This window comes from Oryx dammah, unplaced genomic scaffold (genome assembly GCF_014754425.2).
Source record: "Oryx dammah isolate SB20612 unplaced genomic scaffold, SCBI_Odam_1.1 HiC_scaffold_18, whole genome shotgun sequence".
Taxonomy (NCBI): Eukaryota; Metazoa; Chordata; class Mammalia; order Artiodactyla; family Bovidae; genus Oryx; species Oryx dammah.
The window spans coordinates 19,672,122-19,692,033 of NW_024070202.1; the positions used below are offsets into that span (position 1 = coordinate 19,672,122).

Below are 19,912 nucleotides of genomic sequence, written 5' to 3' on the forward strand. Positions count from 1 at the left end.
TCCCCATGGACAGAGGAGCCTGGTGGACTACTGTCCATGGGATCGCAAAGAGTTGGACGTGACTGAGTGCCTAAGCACACAGCACACATATACAATGAAATTGTTTTCCTTTAATAATAAGATTTAAAAACCTCCTTAACATAAGTTGGAGTGTATAGTGCTGAGGATCAAGAATATATAGCAAACTGAGAAAAATCTCTTAGAATATATAGCAAACTGAGAAAAATCTCTTAGTATTTCAGTATGAAGGTAGTCCTTTGGCATAAATTCCTAACATGAATTTTCATTATTATTACTTTAAACATCCTATTTCTTAGGATCTTGTGTACCAGTTAATGTAGCAGAGATGCTTTTTCATATTTTAAAGGCTATTTATAAAATGAGGACTATAGTGTTTTAACAGATTGTTCAAAGAGCTGCAAATAGTGTTTTCATCTGTATTGACTTAATGTACAAGCATCATGTGGCAGTTGTCTTGAAATAGAAATTAATATCTGCCTTAGCAGTTAGATATTTTTTAGATTTTTCTGAGTTGTTCAGTGTTTTGTGGTTTTCAGAACATAACATTTTTATTTATCTGAGTGCTCTAAAGCAAGTTTCTTTGTCACCTAAATGTATTACCTTTTGGTGGTGATGAGCTTGAGAAGCTAGAGATTATTCTGACAAGGAATATAGTTACAAACTGAGAAACAAAAGGGGAAACAAGTCACTTAAAAAACAAACAAAAAAATCCCTCCAGTGATTTATTCTAAAAAGATACTTGTTTCCGTATCAAAGAAATGCATGTATGTTAAAAATATTTTTATTTGATGGTAATCTATGAATCTAAAGAATAAAGTGCTTAGTTTTTAACAACATGATAATTAACTCTTGCGGGTCAAATTTTTTAGTGTTAAAATTTTTGCTTAAATGGAAATTTTAAGATATTAAAAGTAATACCTTAACTTTTAATTTGCATGTTACCAATAGTGCATTTGTGTTAGCCACACATGATACTTTGTATTTAATTCCATTATTGGAGTTCAAAATTTAAAGCTGTTAAAATAAATACTAATTTGGTATTAAATTACAGTGCTAATGAGTGAGAGGTATGAATTTTTACAGAATTTTCTTAGTTGGTATATTTAGCACAGCTTGCCGTTAATTAAGATGCAAGAATATTATAGCTTGACAAGTAGAGTTGGTCAATGAATGACTTTGATTTTCTGGTGTCACAATGTATATCATTTGAGGAAAAATCACGATTTCCTAAGGGAAACTATCTTTTTAATCAGTTCTGGCTCTCTTACATTCGTTCACTTAAATATATGGCAGTGTTACATGTGTTTTTATGATACTTGTTAGGGATACACGAAATTGCTTTGGACATTTTACATGCATTGTTGTTTCTCTTAAAGGAATGTGTGTGCTTTTCTGTATGTATGGTCATTATATGCCTATGGTCACATGCTCCTCTGTACATTTTCATATATTCTAAACATATGCCTGTGTTTTGTATTTATAGAAACCGTGGCTAATGCTGGAAGGTAAAAATACATGTATGAAATAATATCTTTTTCTTTATGTAGGCAGTGTTCTGAATGTGACCAGGCAGGGAGCAGTGACATGGAAGCAGAGATGGCCATGGAAACCTTACCAGATGGGACCAAACGGTCAAGGAGGCAGATTAAGGAACCAGTGAAATTTGTTCCACAGGATATGCCTCCAGAACCCAAGAAGATTCCAATAAGAAACACGGTAATTGACTCCCTAGTAGTCATAATAACCCTTACAAAACTCTGAGGTCAAAATTTAAAGGGAGAGAAAGACAAAGGGCAAGCATATACTCAGTAGCCAATGAAAGAAATATATTGCTTTTGGTTTTTCTTTTCTTAATATATTGCTTTTGGTTTTTCTTTTCTTTACTGTTTTATATTATGAAATAATACTATACCAGTTACACATGAGAATGTATAGTTTACATATTCAATACAAAGCACAATAATAATGAAGAGCCATTGTATTCACACTGTATTCACAAACCCACTTTAAAGATAGAACATTACTAAAACCTATGAAGTCACCTTTGAATCCCTCAGGACTCAATTCACCATCCATTTAGTCTAGAGATAACCTCCTTTCTCAAGTTTGTGTTTCTTATTCACTCCATTTTTAATATGTATTTATGTATGTATATTGGAGAAGGAAGTGGCAACCCACTCCCGTATTCTTGCCTGGGAAATCCCATAGACAAAGGAGGCTGGCGGGCTACAGTGTGGTGGGATCACAAGGGTCTGACTCGACTTAGTGACTAAACTACCACCATCGTGTATGTATATGTTCATAAGCAATACATAGTTTTGCACAGTTTGAATTTTGCGTAAATTGAGTCAAACTGGTTTTTTCCCATTATTTGATACTTTGACCAACTTTACCTTGATTTGATTCATACATGCTGATCTGTGTTAATTGTAGCTCATTTATTTTCACCAGTATGTCATTTTTTATTGAAAACAGATTGGTATCAGTTCAGTTCAGTTCAGTTCAGTCGCTCAGTCATGTTCGACTCTTTGCGACCTCATTAACTGTAGCGTGCCAGGCCTCCCTGTCTGTCACCAACTCCTGGAGCCGACCCAAACTCATGTCCATTGAGTTGGTGATGCCATCCAACCATCTCATCCTCTGTCGTCCCCTTCTCCTCCTGCCCTCAATCTTTCCCAGCATCGGGTCTTTTCAAATGAGTCAGCTCTCTGCATCAGGTGGCCAAAGTATTGGAGTTTCAGCTTCAACATTAGTCCTTCCAATGAACACCCAGGACTGATCTCCTTCAGAATGGACTGGTTGGATCTCCTTGTAGTCCAAGGGACTCTCAAGAGTCTTCTCCAACACCACAGTTCAAAAGCATCAATTCTTCGGCGCTCAGCTTTCTTTATAGTCCAACTCTCACATCCATACATGACTACTGGAAAAACCATAGCCTTGACTAGACAGACCTTTGTTGGCAAAGTAAGAGTTTGGCAGTTTTGTTTCCATTTTTTTAACATCATAATTTTATTTATTTATGTTTCGCTATGCTGGGTCTTTATTGCTATGTGGGCTTTTCTCTAGTTGTGGCAAGCAGGGGCTACTCTCTAGTAGTGGCGTGAGGGTTTCTCATTCTGACGGCTTTTCTGTTGCAGAGCACATGCACTAGAGTGCACAGGCTTCAGTTGTTGCCTGGGCTTGTGGTTCCCAGGCTCTAGAGAATAGACTCAATAGTTGTGATGCACAAGCTAGGTGCTCCATGGAATGTGGGATCTTCCCAGTTGAAGGACCGAATCTGTATCTCTTGCACTTGCAGGTGAATTCTGAGCCACCAGGGAAGCCCTCCGTCTTTTCGTTTTTATAAACAACTTCACTTTAAATATTATTCTAAATTTCTTCTGCAGCTTGGTAACAAGAAGTTAGGGTATATAAAAAAGCATGGATTTGCTTAGTTACAGGATATTGGCATCTTCAGTTTTGCTGCATAAGTGCAATATTTTCCAAACCAGGTTACACTTACACCAGCAATTAGTAAGGTTACTTTTTCTGACAAACTTGGTTTGTCTTGTGTTATATTGCTTTCCAGTGTGATATATGTAAATAGTAGAGAGTGATTTTATTTGCACTTCTCTCAATACTTAGTTGACTTAGAGCATCTATATATTTTTGGTTGGTTGTATGTACAAATCTTATTCAGCTTTTCTATCAGGTTGTTAACCTATTCTTATAAAAAATTCTCTCAGGTCAGAGTTTTAAAAATTTTTTCCAGAAAACATTTATGTTAGTTATTACCAGGTGCCTGGGAGCTCTACCAGCCTAAGGCCATTTTAATAAAAGTTTGTCCTGTGTGCCTCTTCCGCTACATGAATATTGTTAATTTCTGCTCCAAAGCCATGAGCAGTGGCTTGCAGTTATGAATTCTTAGGGGAGACATTTTTCACTTTCTTACCTTGAGCCAAGGCAGGCACATTTTACAAATCTGCCTACCCCTATTGAATTGAATTGAAGTTGCTCAGTCGTGTCCGACTCTTTGCGACCCCATGGACTGCAGCCTACCAGGCTCCTCCGTCCATGGGATTTTCCAGGTAATAGTACTGGAGTGGATTGCCATTTCCTTCTCCAGTGGATCTTCCTGACCCAGGGATTGAACCTGGGTCTCCCACGTTGTAGACAGATGCTTTATTGTCTGAGCCACCAGGGAGGGAGATGTAAATATACTTTTAGGGATAGTTGTCAAATTCATCTGTTTTGTTATCTATTTGGCTTTAGTCTTAATTTTTTCTTTCCCTTACAGTAACAGTTTTCTGAAAAGTTTTTTTTTTTTTAATCTGTAGTATCCATCTGTATTATAATCACTTAAAAGATTTTAAGAGAAATAGATTATTTCATTCAGTTTTGTGTTATGGACTCATTTGAAATTGATGGAGTGAATCTGGGAATTGTTATCTTTTAGATAATTGAAATATTTAGTTTTGGGTGCTCTAAACTGATCAACTTGAAATAGTTTTTCTTATAATTTCCACTAGTTTAAAACATTTTTTAGATTTCACAAATATGAAATATGAAATGATGAACTAGAGATAATTTTATTTCTTTAAGCCTGTTTATTTCTCTTTCTAAAACATTCTTCTGTGACTCTTTGATGCTGTTATCTGCAGCTGTTCTTAAGATCTTAGAGAAAAAGCTGTTATTACTTCTTATGTCTGTGTTTGCATAGATTATCTTCTTAGGAAACATTTTTTCTAGTTTCTTTATTATTTAAGGAAATCTTTAGGAATGATATTACCATTAACTTTGGAGTTATCATATAGAGGGAAATTTTGTGCATTTTATAGTGATATTTGTGTGTCCATATTTCAGTGTTATGTAAGATAAAACAAGATTCCATTTTTTTTCTAATTTACCTGTGTGCTTTTTAGCCTAGAATTATAAGAAAGTTTTTACGTTTTCCAGTTTAGTCCAGTGCCTTTCATCAAATTCTTTGTCTCTAGTTTCTTTGCGTAAAAGTTCATTTTACAGTAGTCATATTATTCTGTCAAAATTTTGAAGAAAATTTTACCCTTGTGACATAGAAGATTCATGACAGACCTTAAACTTCAGTTTCTCATTTCAAAATAGTCTCTCACTCAGTAAAACAGTCAAATGATCATTTGTTCTCTAAGTTTCCATTTCTGTTAAATTTATTATGTTCCATTGGATTATAGTGATAGCACAATTTTTAGAAAAGTAGTTTGGGGTTCTTTCATGCTAGTGAAATGATTTCATCATCTTTCAGAAATCCATATTGTGGGGTATATGAATTGATATTCTGTTAGAATGATTTTATTTAAAAAAAAAAAAAGACTTTACAGTACAATTAAGTGGACAGAACTTTAATCTCTTATTTTGAAGTCTGTCTCTGTGGAATTGTCCAAGAACCATTGAAAATAAAAAATGATCAGAGCTGCTATAGATTGAAGTTCCATTTTTATTGATTAGTTTCCTTATCCTCTGTTATTAATTTCTCTCCTTTTATCCTTTATAAACATACTTTATAAATATACTTTATATCTTTATGTTTAAAAATAGCATCATGGAAGTAAGGGAGTAAAAGGGAGAAGGAAGACATTCATGTGTTGGAATGTTTGAGTAAATACTAGTGTGTTCCTGGTAATAATTTAACGTCTTTTTATCTATACTGCTAACAAATCCAACTACTTTATTATTTTATATTTCTTCCTATTATTTGACCTTTGGCTATTTTACTTCATAACATTTTTCAAAGGTAGGTAAGTCAGAAGTGATGTGAGTATATGTTTACTCTTATATAAAATAGTTTAATAATAATACCTAACATTTTCTGAGGATTGATCATATACCAGACACTGTAGTAACCATCCATCCTACTCCCCCTTTAAAAAATTAATATTTAGGTATTATAACTTCTGTATTACTTAGGCACAGAAACCTTCAGTAATTTACCTGTGATCTTACAGATACTAAGAAGAATCGGAATTGAACCCGATAGCTGAATTAAGAAGTAGTGTCTTTCCTGAGGTCTGTAGAAGAGCATTTAGTTGTGGTGCAAATGAAATAGTTGTAAAAACATTTGATCATTAGATAACATAGTTGGGAATGTGATACTGTCAGCTGGTACCAGAATGGTCATGTGTTTTTCCACAGCATAGTGTTACCTATGAGCAGCCAGACACATATCCACTTACTGACTCTCAAAACTGAGTTCATTCACATTAAATATTACATTTAACACTGTTTTTCTTGGTACTTTCAACTGGGTGTGAACTGTTTTCCTTTTCAAGCTTGTGCAGGAGTGTTGGCATCCCTCTTGTCAATCACAGTATAATGCTGTAGAAGTTAATAAAACATTTGAAGATTATTTTACCTTCAGGAAGTTGATATTTTAAAAAATCAGAAATAAAAGAAAAACTTAGAAGCAGCAAATCAATAAGTATACTGATGGCATGTATATGTGTGAGCTACCAATATATGTTTATTTTACTGTTCTCTATTTTGATTTGTATTTTTTCTACCACATTGAGGACTGTGAAACCTGCTGTGGGAAAAAAGGAGTATTGAGTGAAGTTGGAGAAGTGCATGATGGTTTTTTTTACATTTTTTTCCTTTCCCAACTAGTTATCCCAAGTTCACCTAAAACGTTTGGCTTATTGCATCTCAACTTTTTTGATTAAGCAATGAATATCTTTTTGATTTGTTCACTTGGTCTGATCACTGTTAAGAAAGATGAGCCCATAGACTCAGTCTTTGTGCTCCAATGCCTCTTTTGTGCAAAACAAAGCTACTACTGGAAAAATGGCATCCACTTTTTCCTGCTGGCAGGCATTTGCCATTTATCATGACCAAAGGGTGCAGCAGGGAGTAGAACACTTCGTTAAACCTTACTTTATCTTTATTATTTGGATACTTCCTTAATAAGGATATATAGAAATCTGAAAGGATATATCATATTTTGAGACAGTAGATTTAATAAGATCTAGATGCTTTTCAAAGCAAGTAGTCTCAGTACTATTTTTTCTATTAGAAATATTTTCTACCCGAAGGTCATAAAAAGGTTAACCAGAAAAGTTACTTGAAAAAAATTATAGCATTAAAGATTTAGTGTTTCTTTTTTTTTAATGCATTAAAAAAGGTATTTGTATAAGAATGAAGATAGTATACTTTCAGAAAATATCCTTCCTATAAAACATGGAGATTCTCTCTGTTTTGTATTTTAATGTTATCTCATATTTAATTGCTAAATTATCAGTGTTTCTGAAATTTATCATTCTGAAAGTTAGAATAATTTTAAAATTGAGTTTTAACTATAAATGTAATGTGAATAGTTTTCTTTTGTTGTAAGAAGTTTAAAAATCCAAAGTCTGTTATAACTCTTTTCCTAGCATTTCCTTTCTCCAACCCAATTCACATGCCTTGAATCTATCTTTATTAGAAGAGTATATATTTTGAACTTCGATTATTTGACATTTCTATAGGTGTATCTGTCAGGAACAAGAAAAAAAATGATGAATGAGTCATATAGAAAAGTAGTATGGAGATGGTTCAAGACACATAGCATATAATTCAAGTATTAATAAATAAAACAGGAATGATCTGATTTTATAAAATTCTTCACATATGGTTTCCTGCTCCAGAGATAAGACTTTGTAACACTTCTTCCATTGGCTCATAAATATCCCATCTCCAGTATTTTAGTGTCTTAGTAACCATTATTCTCTTTTATTACTGGGTACAAATAGGAGTAAGTTTAAAGAAGGAAGAGGGTTGAAAAGCATATTTTAATAAGCTTTACCTATTCTTTGGTATGTATTTAATATTTATTCATTTGTCATAGCTATTCTATGAGTTAGTTACTAATATCATTGCCAAATGAGAAACTGAGGCAGAGAGTTTAAGTTACCTATCTAAGGACATACAGCTTCAAAGTGGTAGAACCAAGAATCATATTTAACTACTAGGTCCTGAGCCCTTTAATCATGTTATTAGGCTGCCTTTCTAGACAAGATCCTTTCCTCGACTTTCTTGGGCTAGAATCATAGGACCTTCATGCTTCCAGCAGCTTAGTAACTAAGGATTTGATCTGGAGAATGGAAGGCATTCTATAAAGAATTTGGCCTTATACCACAGTTGAGGGCCTGAATGTCAAGAAAAGATCACCATAGATTGAAGGAGTTCTGCTGAACATCAGAGAGACTGTCAGTGAAATTATCCTGAAGCACTGAGCAGAGGGTAGGAGCTGACATTAGATCGGAGAACTTTGGTGAAGACCTCAGCCTGAACATCACTGGTAGTAAGTGGGTAGAAAAGTATTTGTGGGAAGGTCTGCAAAACCTGTCAGGACTATGAAGTGGGAGCTGATGTAAAGGTGTACAAGTCTGCAGCATCTGAAAAAACCAAGCACCTGAGCCCTGTTACTTCTTGAGAAAAACTGGCCTTCACTTATCTGCTTCAAATACGAGGTACTGTCATGAAACTGTACAGACCAGGAGATTGTGGGAAATGTGGTTTCCAGCCTTAGACTGCATAAATAAGGTGGTGGTAGTGTTGGTGGTGTGTCTGCCAGATTGACCACAAACAATCTAGCATAATAACCTACTGCAGCTTAATGTAGTGATACTTCGCATGTGGTACGTGCAGTAAAAAGTAACACTTCCAGACTCCTTCCCCCACCCCACTCCTGACTCCTTTTTCTTTCCACCTTTAAATCTAAAATGACCATACTTCATATATTGTTTTCCCTTTGATTTTTATATTACATAAGACAGTGTAATATCTTTCAACTATGGCTTTTTATTATAGTACTTTCTTTTTACTAATTGCAAATAGTTTTGTTTTCCTTCTTCCACCTTTCCAGTTTGTTTCTCTGTCATTGAGCCAGAGAAACTTGTAATACTGTTGACCTTGTGGGTTGCTGTTTTACTGATAAATGACACATTTACTCTCAATCCTTTGGACTGCAAGAAGATCCAAGCAGTCCATCCTAAAGGAGATCAGTCCTGGGTGTTCATTGGAAGGACTGATGTTGAAGCTGAAACTCCAATACTTTGGCCACCTAATGCAAAGAGCTGACTCATTTGAAAAGACCCTGATACTGGGAAAGATTGAGGGCAGGAGGAGAAGGGGAAAACAGAGGACGAGATGGTTGGATGGTATCACCGACTCAATGGACATGGGTTTGGGTGGACTCCGGGAGATGGTAATGGACAGGGAGGCCTAGCATGCTGCGGTACATGGGGTTGCAGAGTCGGACACTACTGAGCAACTGAACTGAACTGATGAGACAGACTGTTTTACGATTTAATAATATTCTAGTTTTAACACTTAAGTTAGCTTTCTCACACCTTTAGAGATCCCAGTAATTCTGTAGTTATTTCATCTTCTCTGATTTTGCTTATTTTCAGCTTTATCTCACATCATGTAGAGGGTAGATAGTGACTTGTGATGCATGCAACACAATTCTCTGCCTCAGTGGTTTGATCTTTAATTAATTTTGTCCTCTTGGGTAAGCTTTCAGAGTGCAGTAAAGATGAACTTTTGTTTGTAGTATATAAGAACATGAACTGATGTTACATTTTCTTCACAGTTGTCAAAATTGTAGGGAATTACCTTTTACGTGAGTGCTTTGGTCATATTTATTCCTTAGTTGAATAGTCATAATTGTAGGGAATTACCTTTTACGTGAGTGCTTTGGTCATATTTGTTCCTGAGTTGAGTAGTTCTTTATATTAAGCAGTAGAAATTGGCTACATGGATATCTAGGTCTTTCCATGTTCTGTGCTCTTTGTGACTCCTTGTCCTACTCTTGAACCATTATCAGATTAATTTTTTCAACATATATCCATTGAGCAACTAATGAGGTAAGGCACTGGGCAATAGATGCTGAATAGAACACTAAAATGAAGACATGGTCTGTGTCCTCAAAGAAATATGCTAATAGAAAGTTGACCCTCAAATAATGTGACATTTTATAAATTAGAAGGGAAAGTGTCCATCTGAGGGGGACATTAAATTACACTAGCAGATAACACGCTAACTGAAGTGGAAGAAGAAAGACAGGAGATTGAGACAAGCAACAAAGACGACAACTTGACTATTGCTGTCAATAGTAGGAAAGTATTCTACTGGCTGAGAAAGTCCTTATTTTCCACTGCTGAAAACCTTGCTATTAAAGAAGTTGAATTTTTTAAAGTAACAGCAAGCTGAACATGTGTAAAAGGTTTGGATACTTTAGTGTAAAATTTAGTGTAAAGATTTTCAACCATATACGGTTATCATTTAACGCCTGTGTCTTGTCTTTCTTACATGTTTTTATGAGCATCTTGATGGCTGGCAACAACTCCTTGGATTAGTAACTGCAAATTTTTAAATAAGTTAATTGTATCAAATCTTAATAGCTAATGTTAGTACAGATGTACTTATCAATTAAAATTATTGATAATGAGTTAAAGCACCATCAGCAAAAGGTCTCTTAATATTTCAGTTTTTAAATTTTCTCATATAAATAGATATGAACATTTTTTTTAGTATAGCTCATTTCTCTTTAAATTATTCCTGTGTTAAGGACATTTTGATCCTTAGTATATTGATTGAAGAGGTTTTTGTTTTTTTTTTAACTTAAATAACTTTATGTTTATTTAGTTGAAAATATCTTATATATAGATATGACTTCTAATTATGCTTGAGAAAATAACCAACCATTGTAACTGTAACAGTATTTTCCACTCTAGGACAATTTCTTTGTAGCATTATTTCCTTTAAAAGATAAATGGTACAAAATCAAATTCTTGAGTGTTTTAGATAGCCTCCAAACCTATAAGATAACATGGTATGTGGTGGAAAGTTCCTGGGCTAGCTAGATTAGAATTTTAGTCCACACTCTGCCAGTAACCCTTTGTGTGACCTTGAATAAGTAATTTACTTATCTTGTTTGCACTCAGTATCCTCATTTATAAAATAGATGGTCTACGATCTTTTCTAGAACCAAAAGTCTCTTTCTAAATCTCACAATTGTATTTATTTTCTACCCCTAAGACTGTTTATGGGAGGGTTAAAATATACACATTGAAAGATGGTAACAATAACCCTGTATGTGAGACAGCAAAAGATACACAGATGTATAGAACAGTCTTATGGACTCTGTGGGAGAGGGCGAGGGTGGAATGATTTGGGAGAATGGCATTGAAACATGTATAATATCATATGTGAAACGAATCACCAGTCCAAGTTTGATGCATGAGACAGGATGCTCGGGGCTGGTGCACTGGGATGACCCAGAGGGATGGTATGAGGAGGGAGGTGAGAGGGAGGTTCAGGATGGGGAACATGTGTACACCCGTGGTGGATTCATGTTGGTGTATGGCAAAACCAGTATAATATTGTAAAGTAATTAGCCTCCAAATAAAATAAATAGATTTATATTAAAAAATATACACATTGACATTCAAATAATCTGGAAATTTTGGTAATATTTTGTAATTATATTTTAGAGCATTTAGTTTTGTTCTATTTTTAAAGATCACATTTGTTGGTAACCTTTATCTTTTCCCTTTCTGAATTATACCTTTGTTATAATCATTGTCTCCTTCTGAAAAAATTGTGTGAATGATTCCAAGAAAGTGGGTCCACCAGATGTACAGGATAACTTATTTTCATGATTTTATTTAAAAAAAATTTTAAGTTCTCCTTTTGTTGTCCTTTTGTTTCCAAGGTAACATTTGATTGTTTTACTTAGCCAAGTTTATATTGACTTCTTCATGATAGTAACTTGCCAGAGATAAAATATGAAGAACAACAGAATAACTCCCTAAATACTTTATGAACTTTTAAAGATTGACACACTTTTTGCCTTATTACTGGTCTAAGGCTACGTAGGCAAGACTGAGGCAGGTGCTGAAGGAAAGAATACAGTCAGATTATTTCACTAATTAAATTTTGAGGATTCTTATTCAGTTTATTTTTAAAGAAAGGAATGAATAGTTTTAAAAATAAACTATTTGCCTTTCATTGTATTTGTAATTTATCTTTAAATCTAAGACTGTCTTCTCACAACCTTCAGCTACCTTGTAAAATATTTCTGATATACTGTCTTACATATAGTCACATATGTCATATAGTTTCTTAAATATTTTCTCTCAGACCTCTCTCCTCCAGGTCTAATGTGAATTTTTTTTTTTTTTAATGTTAACCTTGAACTCTGTATCATCATCATCCTGGGAATTCCTTTTAACCTTTGAAAGATGGAATTTCCTGTTGCTTACATTTCAGTTTCGTTTTTGTTTTGTTTTTTTTCACTTAGTCCTTTATCTTGATGGGGCAACTCTTTTTCAATGACTTATTGAGTAAAGATTAATAAGAGGTAAGTTTTTTGAGATCTTATATGTCTAAAAATCAATTTTATCATTTCATTACTTATTTGGCTGTGTATAAAATACTGCATGTTTTTTTTTTAAGTATTACTTGACTGACTCCTGGCTCTAGGGCTTTCTGCATTTCTTTTTTTCCTTCTCTTGAAACTCTTAAGATTTTCTCTTTCTCATTTAGGATGACCATGTACTTTCATTGTTTCTTAAAATAGCAAATTTCTTTAAAACACAGCAAGTATTCTTATTTCATGATTACAAAAACTTCTTTTATATCCTTATGAATATTATAATTTTTTTTTTTCTGTATTCTGCATTTGGTTTCCTTATTTCTATTCATGTTCATCTTTTTCATGTTGAAGCTTTCAGATACCTAGGAATCTTTGGAGTCATCCACTCATATTTTGTTTTAGAAGTTCCTGTAAGGCTGGTAGGCCCAGTGTTTCCCCCAAAGGTTGGTTTTATGATCACAGGGCTTTTTCTTTGGAAACTCCCTAAATGTCAGTATCTATAGGTTTTTTCCACATTAATTCAGTAGAAGTAGTCTCTTGTCTCCTAATTGATAGGTATAATTTTGACTGTCAGGATTCTGGACAGGTGAGGAGAAAGGGGCTGAGGGTCTCATGGCTTAGAAAGCAGAATGCATTAATGCTTCTGGTTTCTGTTTGCTACTTCATTGCTTCCTTCTCTGTGCCTGAAAACCCCTTGTACAGAGTCTCTCTGGTTCTTTTTCTCCAGAGAATACACTTCCTGTGTCCTATGGGAGAGGGGTAATCTTTTGACTGCATAGAAAGGAAGTGAAATCCTTATATCTTCATGTTACTGAAGTTTCATCCAAAGTAGCATTTTCTTAATATATTTTTTTAATGTGTTTATTTTTAATTGAAGGTTAATTGCTTTACAATGTGGTATTGGTTTCTGCCATACATCAGTGTGAACCAGCCATTGTTATATTTATGTCCCCTCTCTCTTGAATTTTCCTCCTGCCTCTGACCCCATCTCACTCCTTTAGGTTATCACAGAACCCCAGTTTGAGTTCCCTGTTCATACAGCAAATTCCCACTGGCATCTATTGTGCATATAGTAGTGTGTATTTTTCTGTGCTACTCTCTCCATCCGTCCCACTCTCTCTTACCTGCCCTAGGTCCACAGGTCTGTTCTCTGTCTGCATCTCCATTGCTGCCCTGCAAATGGGTTCGTTGGTACCACCTTTTAGATTCTGTATATATGCATTAATATACGATATTTGTTTTTCTCTTTCTGACTTACTTCACTCTGTATAATAGGTTCTAGGTTCATCCACCTCATTAGAACTGCCTCAAATGTGTTCCTTTTTATGGCTGAGTAATATTCCATTGTATGTATTCACCACAGCTTCTTTATCCATTCATCTGTTGATGGACATCTAGGTTGCTTCCATGTCCTAGCTGTTGCAAATAGTGCTGCAGTGAACACTGGGGTAAAGGTGTCTTTTTAAATTATGGTTTCCTCAGGAGTGTGACTGTTGGGTCATATGGTAGTTTATTCCTAATTTTTTAAGGAATCTCCATACTGTTTCATAGTGACTATATCAATTTATGTTCCCACCAACAGTGCAAGAGGGTTCCTTTTTCTCTACACCCTCGCCAGCATTTATTGTTTGTAAATTTTTTGGCCATTGTGATTGGTGTGAGATGATATCTTACTGTAGTTTCTCTAATAATGAGCAATGTTGAGCATCTTTTCATGTGTTTATAAGCCATCTGTAGTTTCTTTGGAGAAATGTCAGTTTAGTTCTTCTGCCCACTTTTTGATTGGATTGTTTGTTTTTCTGGTATTGAGTTGCATGAGCAGCTTGTATATTTTGGAAATTAATCCTTTCTCAGTTGTTTCATTTGCTGTTATTTTCTCCCATTCTGGGAGTTGTCTTTTCATCTTGTTTACAGTTTGCTGTGCAAAAGCTTTTTTAAGTTTAATGAGGTCCCACTTGTTTGTTTTTATTTCCATTACTTTAGGAGGTGGGTCATAGGGGATCTTGCTGTGATTTATGTCATAGAGTGTTCTGCCTGTGTTTTTCCCTAAGAGTTATATACTTTCTGACCTTTCATTTAGATCTTTAATCCATTTTGAGTTTATCTTTGTGTATGGTATTAGGAAGTGTTCTAATTTCATTGTTTTAAGTGTAGCTGTCTGGTTTTCCCAGCACCACTGATTGAAGAGACTATCTTTTCTCCATTGTATATTCTTACTTCCTTTGTCAAAGATAAGGTGCCCATAGGTGCATGGGTTTATCTCTGGACTTTTATCTCTGGACTGTCTTGATGACTTTAGCTTTGTAGTATAGTTTGAAGTCAGGAAGGCTGATTCCTCCAGCAACATTGTTCTTTCTCAAAATTGCTTTGGCTCTTCAGGGTCTTATGTGTTTCCATATGAATTGTGAAATATTTTGTTCTAATTGTGAAAAATGCCATTGGTTATTTGATAGGGATTGCATTGAATCCAAAGATTGCATTTGGTAGTATAGTCATTTTCACAGTATTGATTCTTCCAACCCAGGAACATGGACTATCTCTCCATCTGTTATTCCTGGTTTTTTAAGGCATCTCCATACTGTCTTTCATAGTGACTATATCAATTTATGTTCCCACCAACAAAGCTAAAGTCATCAAGACTGTGGTACTGGCACAAAAACAGAACTTCCTTCATTAGTGTCTTATAGTTTCTGTATATAAGCTCTTCTGTCTCTTAGGTAGGTTTATTCCTCGGCATTTTATTCTTCTTGTTGCAGTGATAAATGGGGCTGATTCCTTAATTTCTCTTTCGGATTTTTCATTGTTAGTATGTAGGAATGCAAGTGATTTCTGTGTATTGATTTTATATCCTGTGACTTTACTTAAAGTTCATTGATTAGCTCTAGTAATTTCCTGATTGTATCTTTCGGGTTTTCTATGTATAATATCATGTTGTCTGCAAATAGAGTTTTACTTCTTCATTTCTGATCTGGATTCCTTTTATTTCTTCTCTGATTGCCTTAGCTAGGAGTTCCAAAACTTTGTTGAGTAAGAGTGTTGAGAGGGAGCATCCTTGACTTGTTCCTGATCTTAGAGGAAATGCTTTTAGTTTTTCACCATTGAGAATAATAGTATGTGAGTTTATGTGATTGTAATATAGTCAGGGATTTTATTTTTCAAGTGTAACTACTGTGCCCCATTTCTATCTGTAGAATGATAGCTTTCATAAGCTCATTAAGTGTGTACATTTCATTTCCACAATGTTGTAGGCAGAATAATACCCCTATCCCAACAAAGATGTCCATGTCCTAATCCCCAGAGCATTTTTATGTGTTACCTTGGCAAAAGGGGCTTTGCAGATAAGATTAAAGTTACGGACCATGAGATGGGAAGATTAAACAGTATTATATGGGCTCACTCTTTTGTTGACTATGATGGCTACTACATTTCTTCTGAGGGGTTCTTGCCCACAGTAGTAGTCATAATGGTCATCTGAGTTAAATTCACCTAATGCAGTCCATTTTAGTTCACTGATTCCTAAAATGTCGATGTTCACTCTTGCCATCTCCTGTTTGATCACTTCTGATTTGCCTTGATTCATGGACCTAACAGTCCAGGTTCCTGTGCAATATTGCTCTTTATAGCATTGGACTTTACTTCCATCACCAGTCACATCCACAACTGGGTGTTGGTTTTGGTTTGGCTCTGTCTCTTCATTCTTTCTAGAGTTATTTCTCCACTGTTCTCCTATAGCATATTGGGCGCCTACTGACCTGGAGAGTTCATCTTTCAGTGTTCTATCTTTTTCCTTTTCATACTGTTCATGAAGTTCTCAAGGCAAGAGTATTGAAGTGGTTTGCCATTCCCTCCTCCAGTGGACCACATTTTGTCAGAACTCTCCCCCATGACACGTCCATTTTGGGTGGCCCTACATGGCATGGCTCATAGTTTCATTGAGTCAGACAAGGCTGTGGTGCATGTGATCAGTTTGGTTAGTTTTCTGTGATTGTGGTTTTCAGTCTGTTTGCCCTCTGATAGAGAAGGATAAGCGGCTTATGGAAGTTTCCTGATGGGAGAGACTGACTGAGGGGGAAACTGGGTCTTGTTCTGATGGGTGGGCGGGGCTGTGTTCCCTTTCTGTTGTTTGACCTGAGGCCAAACTATAGTGGAGGTAATGAAGGTAATGGGGACCTCCTTCAGAAGGTCCCATGCACATGCTGCTGCACTCAGTACCCCCATCCCTGCAGCAGGCCACCGACCCACGCCTCTGCCAGAGAATCCTGGACACTCACAGGTAAATCTGGGTCAGTCTCTTGTGGGAGATCATCGCATCTGGTCCCATCACTTCATGGCAAATAGATGGGAAAACAATGAAAACAGTGAGAGACTTTTATTTTCCTGGGCTCCACAATCACTGTGGATGGTGACTGTAGCCATGAAATTAAAAGACACTTGTTCCTTGGAAGAAAAGTTATGACCAACCTAGACAGCATATTAAAAAGCAGAGACATTACTTTGCCAACAAAGGTCGGTCTTGTCAAATCTATGGTTTTTCCAGTAATCATGTATGGATATGAGAGTTGGACTATAAAGAAAGCTGAGCACCGAAGAACTGATGCTTTTGAACTGTGGTGTTGGAGGATAATCTTGAGAGTCCCTTGGACTGCAAGGAGATGAAACCAGTCAATCCTAAAGGAAATCCTGAATATTCATTGGAAGGACTGATGCTGAAACTGAAACTCCAATACTTTGGCCATCTGATGTGAAGAACTGACTCATTGGAAATGACCCTGCTACTAGGAAAGATTAAAGGCAGGAGGAGAAGGGGACAAGAGAGGATGAGATGGTTGGAAGGCATCACCAACTCGATGGATGTGAGTTTGAGCAAGCTCCGGGAGTTGGTGATGGACAGGGAAGCCTAGTATGCTGCAGTCCATGGGGTAGTAAAGAGTTGGACACAACTGAACTGAAAGTAAGAGGGAGATGTGACTATAGATTATGATTCAGAGATATGCAGCCTTTGTAGATGGAGGAAAGGGTCCAAGGAATGCTGGCCGTCTCTAGGGGATGGAAAAGCAAGCAAAGTGATTCTCTTCCTAGAACCTCCAGAAAGGAATGCAGCCTGCCAGCACCTTGATTTTAGCACAGTAACACTTAGGGTATATCACTGTGGTTTTGATACGCATTTCTTTGTTGGCTAATAACACTGTTGATATTTTAAAAGAAAAAGAAATGATGCAGCCTCTTCTTCCTTTCTGTTACCTGTTCTCTATTACATATTGTAGAAATGATGTTGTAGTTGGACTCTTAAACAAAGGAAAAGTGACAGATTATAGATCTGTTGTAAAGCATTATTCATCTGTGTCATTATTGCCATCATCCCTCAATTTTAGCTCTTATGATCTAAGAAAATAAAACCTAATGTGATAGTATGATGAAGTTCTGGAAAAGTACTCTGAGGAGTAACTAACTGAAAGAATATTCACATAGTTACTTGATTTTGCTGCCCTTGTTACTTTATAATTATTTTTTTGGTATGTTTATTAGCTTAACAAATGAATGAACAGAGACTCTTAACATAATAAAGACCTGTTCATTTATCTTTAAATATTTAAACTTCTATTACCTGAATGCTAGGATGTTTGGATAGTAAAACTGGAACTGATAATTAGAACTGTCTTATATGGAACATTCTGCCTTGTTATCTGGAATAATCATGGCTTTTCTGCATTGAGTAGAGATTATATGAAATAATATTTGATTTTAATTTTAAGATTCGTGTGTGTGAAATAATCATGATTAAAAGTAAATTCATGTGCCCTCAGTATGTTGTGGGTTTCTTTTCTACATTTCAAATCCAGTTACAATCTTTATTCTCACAGTTACTTAGCAGCCTGGATGTCTAGGTATCATGCTTTCCTTAACAATTCCAGTATCTCTCCTACCTACTTTGTTATTTTAGTAACGTGTCTGCTCCTGTCCTTGCTTCTTTTATCTTCTTGCCTGTCTGAACTCTTTCTTTTTCCATTCCTTCCTGAGGGTCACCAGTGTCACATGTAAGTGTGTTCCTTTGAGAATTTTTTTTTTTTTTCCAGTTTTGTTAGGCATTTTCTCCACACCCATCTTTAAGGTGAGTGTAGTTTTACATCAACTTTGTATCATTATTAAGAGTATACATTATGGCTGACTTGAATTTTAGAACAGTTTTGATTAAAGATTTGAGCAGTATGTGACTTTATTTTTATGCTTCACCTTAGTTGCCCTTTCCAAATTTATAAATAATTATACATTTAATTGTTTGTTCTGAACCCAATGGGCAGAGGCTGTCCTATTCACCACTAAGTGTTCGTTACCTACTACGGTAGGTACTTAGTGTATTTCACCAATGAGTTCTTTTCCACTGTTGCTATGTATCAGAAGCTTAGTATACTTTGAAACAGAGTCTTTTCCCTAGCCCTTTATTGTTAGGAAGGGAATTAGTTTGTTTCTCCTTGTATGTATTAATCATATTTCATTGGTGAAACTATAGAATTACTCGAAAGGGAGCCTTCCCTTTAAGTATCTTGTTATTTAGTCATTTTCTCTGCATTTTTTTTTTAATGTAGAAACTTTTCACTTGCTTTTAGGCAAGGAAATTACTTTTGAAGAAAATATAAATTAGCTTACCCATGTTCCTTTTGAAGTTACTTTAAAATTGATGTTTGTACTTTTTGGCATATTTTCTAATAACTTTAATGTAACTTGAAAGCTTTCATATTTTCTTTTCATTTTCTTTACACTCTGTGTCATCTAGTGACTTTTCATCTTTTATACAAGTGCCAAAGGGACTTGTTGGGACTGTCTTTCCATACTCTTACACAATGTATCATCTTCTACTCTCTTTGAAGTTGTCAGATCTTTTTTTCTGTCTCATACATTTTTATATTGTTTTATGTATCTCCTTTTTTGGAAAGAAATGCAGTAAAATGTCAAAGTACTTTTTATCAGCTTTGACTGAAGCCATATTTTTTTCAGAATTCACCTTTTCTTATAGATCATTATTCTAGAAATAGACTTAAACACATTATTAATCTGTTTTCCATTTTACTTAATAAATCAGTAGTCTGTTATAAGTGGTAAGCTTCATTTGAAAGATTATCAAATATCTGAGAGTCTGCTTTCGTTTGATTTTAAAATAGTTTTCCACATACACATACATTTTATGTCTGTTGTATAGTCTATTTAACAGAAAATTTTAAAATCTGGAATTTTTTTTCATACATACAATTTTTATATGCTAGTTTAGTAGAAATAATAGAAGCATTGGATTCAGCCCTGTTGAAATGACTAAAGGCAACTAGGCATTCATTGCCCAAGTCTTAATTTATTTATAATCTTTATGCTAATGATTTTGATTAATATAGTTCTGGGAAGAAAGGATTATGTATGGGGGTCTTAGATATCAGAGTTATTTTTGAGTTTATTATCAGACTCAAGGGGACCTCTGAATTACTAAACAGATTATCTAACCTGTGTATCTGTCACAGATCCTTAGAAGAAACCTAG

The 19,912-nt window shown here is 35.2% G+C and overlaps 1 protein-coding gene across 7 annotated transcripts in view; it reads left to right on the forward strand.

Annotated features, from left to right (window-relative positions):
- Positions 1 to 19,912, forward strand: part of PHF14 (PHD finger protein 14) — a 196,711-nt gene that overhangs the window by 67,947 nt on the left and 108,852 nt on the right. For all 7 annotated transcript variants that reach the window (XM_040260573.1, XM_040260571.1, XM_040260570.1 and 4 more), the window contains exon 14: positions 1,569 to 1,737. In XM_040260573.1, coding sequence (XP_040116507.1) covers positions 1,569 to 1,737 — 169 coding nt within the window. The remainder of the gene's footprint in view (positions 1 to 1,568; positions 1,738 to 19,912) is intronic.